Source organism: Austrofundulus limnaeus, unplaced genomic scaffold (assembly GCF_001266775.1).
Source record: "Austrofundulus limnaeus strain Quisiro unplaced genomic scaffold, Austrofundulus_limnaeus-1.0 Scaffold1185, whole genome shotgun sequence".
Taxonomy (NCBI): Eukaryota; Metazoa; Chordata; class Actinopteri; order Cyprinodontiformes; family Rivulidae; genus Austrofundulus; species Austrofundulus limnaeus.
In genome coordinates, this window is record NW_013953587.1 from 57901 (window position 1) to 59433 (window position 1533).

At 39.4% G+C, this 1533-nt stretch overlaps 1 protein-coding gene across 1 annotated transcript in view; it reads left to right on the forward strand.

Moving 5' to 3' along the window:
• Positions 1-308: 308 nt before the first annotated feature.
• LOC106534483 (cytochrome P450 2K4) overlaps positions 309-1533 on the forward strand; it is a gene marked incomplete at its 5' end in the record, with an annotated part of 9743 nt that continues 8518 nt past the window's right edge. The window contains 2 exon segments of the mRNA XM_014031137.1: positions 309-468; positions 552-701. Coding sequence (XP_013886591.1) covers positions 309-468; positions 552-701 — 310 coding nt within the window.

The following is a 1533-nucleotide window of genomic DNA, read 5'->3' on the forward strand; positions in this document are numbered from 1 at the left end:
CATTAGCACCTCTAGTAATATATTTACTGAGAAAAATGGTGACGTGTTCAATACTTATTTTACCTGCTGTATAACATATATTTTACAATGCAGTTGTTGCGATACAGTTTGAGTTGTAAACTGTGCTAATTTACGGTACCTTCAAAAGCCAGATTTCTAAAGTGGATAAAAAGGTGCAGAGCTGGAAGGTTTGCAACACATGATGTCATTTAAAACCTGTAACAATCTCTATGAGCCCACATGCAGCATTTCATGTCCCTTTCCATTTTTAAGTCCAAAAACATAAGCATGTTTTCTGTCGTTAGCTMACTAAGAAATATGGATCGGTCTTCACCATCCACCTCGGACCTAAAAAGGTGGTGGTCCTGGCGGGATACAAGACGGTGAAGGAGGCACTCGTTCAGTACGACGAGGAGTTTGGAGAACGGGACTCCCTTCAAATTTTACATGATTTTAACAAAAGCCAGGGTACGTGCAGTCAATTTTTCTCCATTTTTTGCTTTCAAACATCACACTTTAGATCAAAAGAAAACTTTTTTACTTTATTCCAGGGGTTTTATGGTCCAACGGCGACTCGTGGAAAGAAATGCGGCGCTTTGCTTTGACCAACCTCAGAGATTTTGGGATGGGGAAGAAGGCGTGCGAGGACAAGATCACTGAGGAATGTCAGCACCTGATGGAAGTTTTAAAAAAGTTCAAYGGTACAAACAATCTGTTTCAAAGAAGTCTGATGGAAAAAGTAACATTTTACATCAAAYGTTTGGTTCGGTTGAAGTGATTGTGATGCAGCTGCCAGGATAAAGACAGATACTGTACTTWCAGAACAGCTGAAGATTAAAAATTAATAATATTATGATTCTACAGTAAATTTCATCCTGCAGTCTGGAGTTGAGAAATCAGTTCCAGAAGTTACAGTTATCATAAAATATACATTAATAACATTTCTTATAGGACTCAGACTTAATTTAATTTACAGTTTTCTGAATAATGCTGCCACTAGGGGTCAGAAATACTAAGAAATTTGATTTTGCAGATTCCAATAATTGACCTGTTCATTAGCAAATTATGATGAAAACCCCATCATTTAAAACTTAATAAAATTACCTTACACACATGAGACAACGACGTAAAAAGCAGTTGAAGCGAACTTACCTCTGACACTCCTCAGTGCTTCAGAGCGAGATAATAACAGATCCAGGCAGGCGACATGACGTGAAAAAAAAAAGAAAAAAGCAGTCCTGCACCTTAGTATTGATAACAAACTAATGACATTAGCGTGTGACTGTGCCGCTTCTGGAACAACAACAAACACATGTTCCTCTGTAATGGCTGCCATCTACCGGTGTTCTGAAAAAGTTTGTATCCCTGAAAAAAGTTCCCCCTCCAGAGGGGGCGCTCGCGAGTAGGAAGTAATCTGCTTTCCCCCCAGAGGATGGCCCAAATCTCATGTGAAGTCTCTGACTTTTGTGTTGGCGCCTCCTGGTGGACTATGTGTAAAATGCCAGAATTCATATGATGCTGCTACAGCTGATA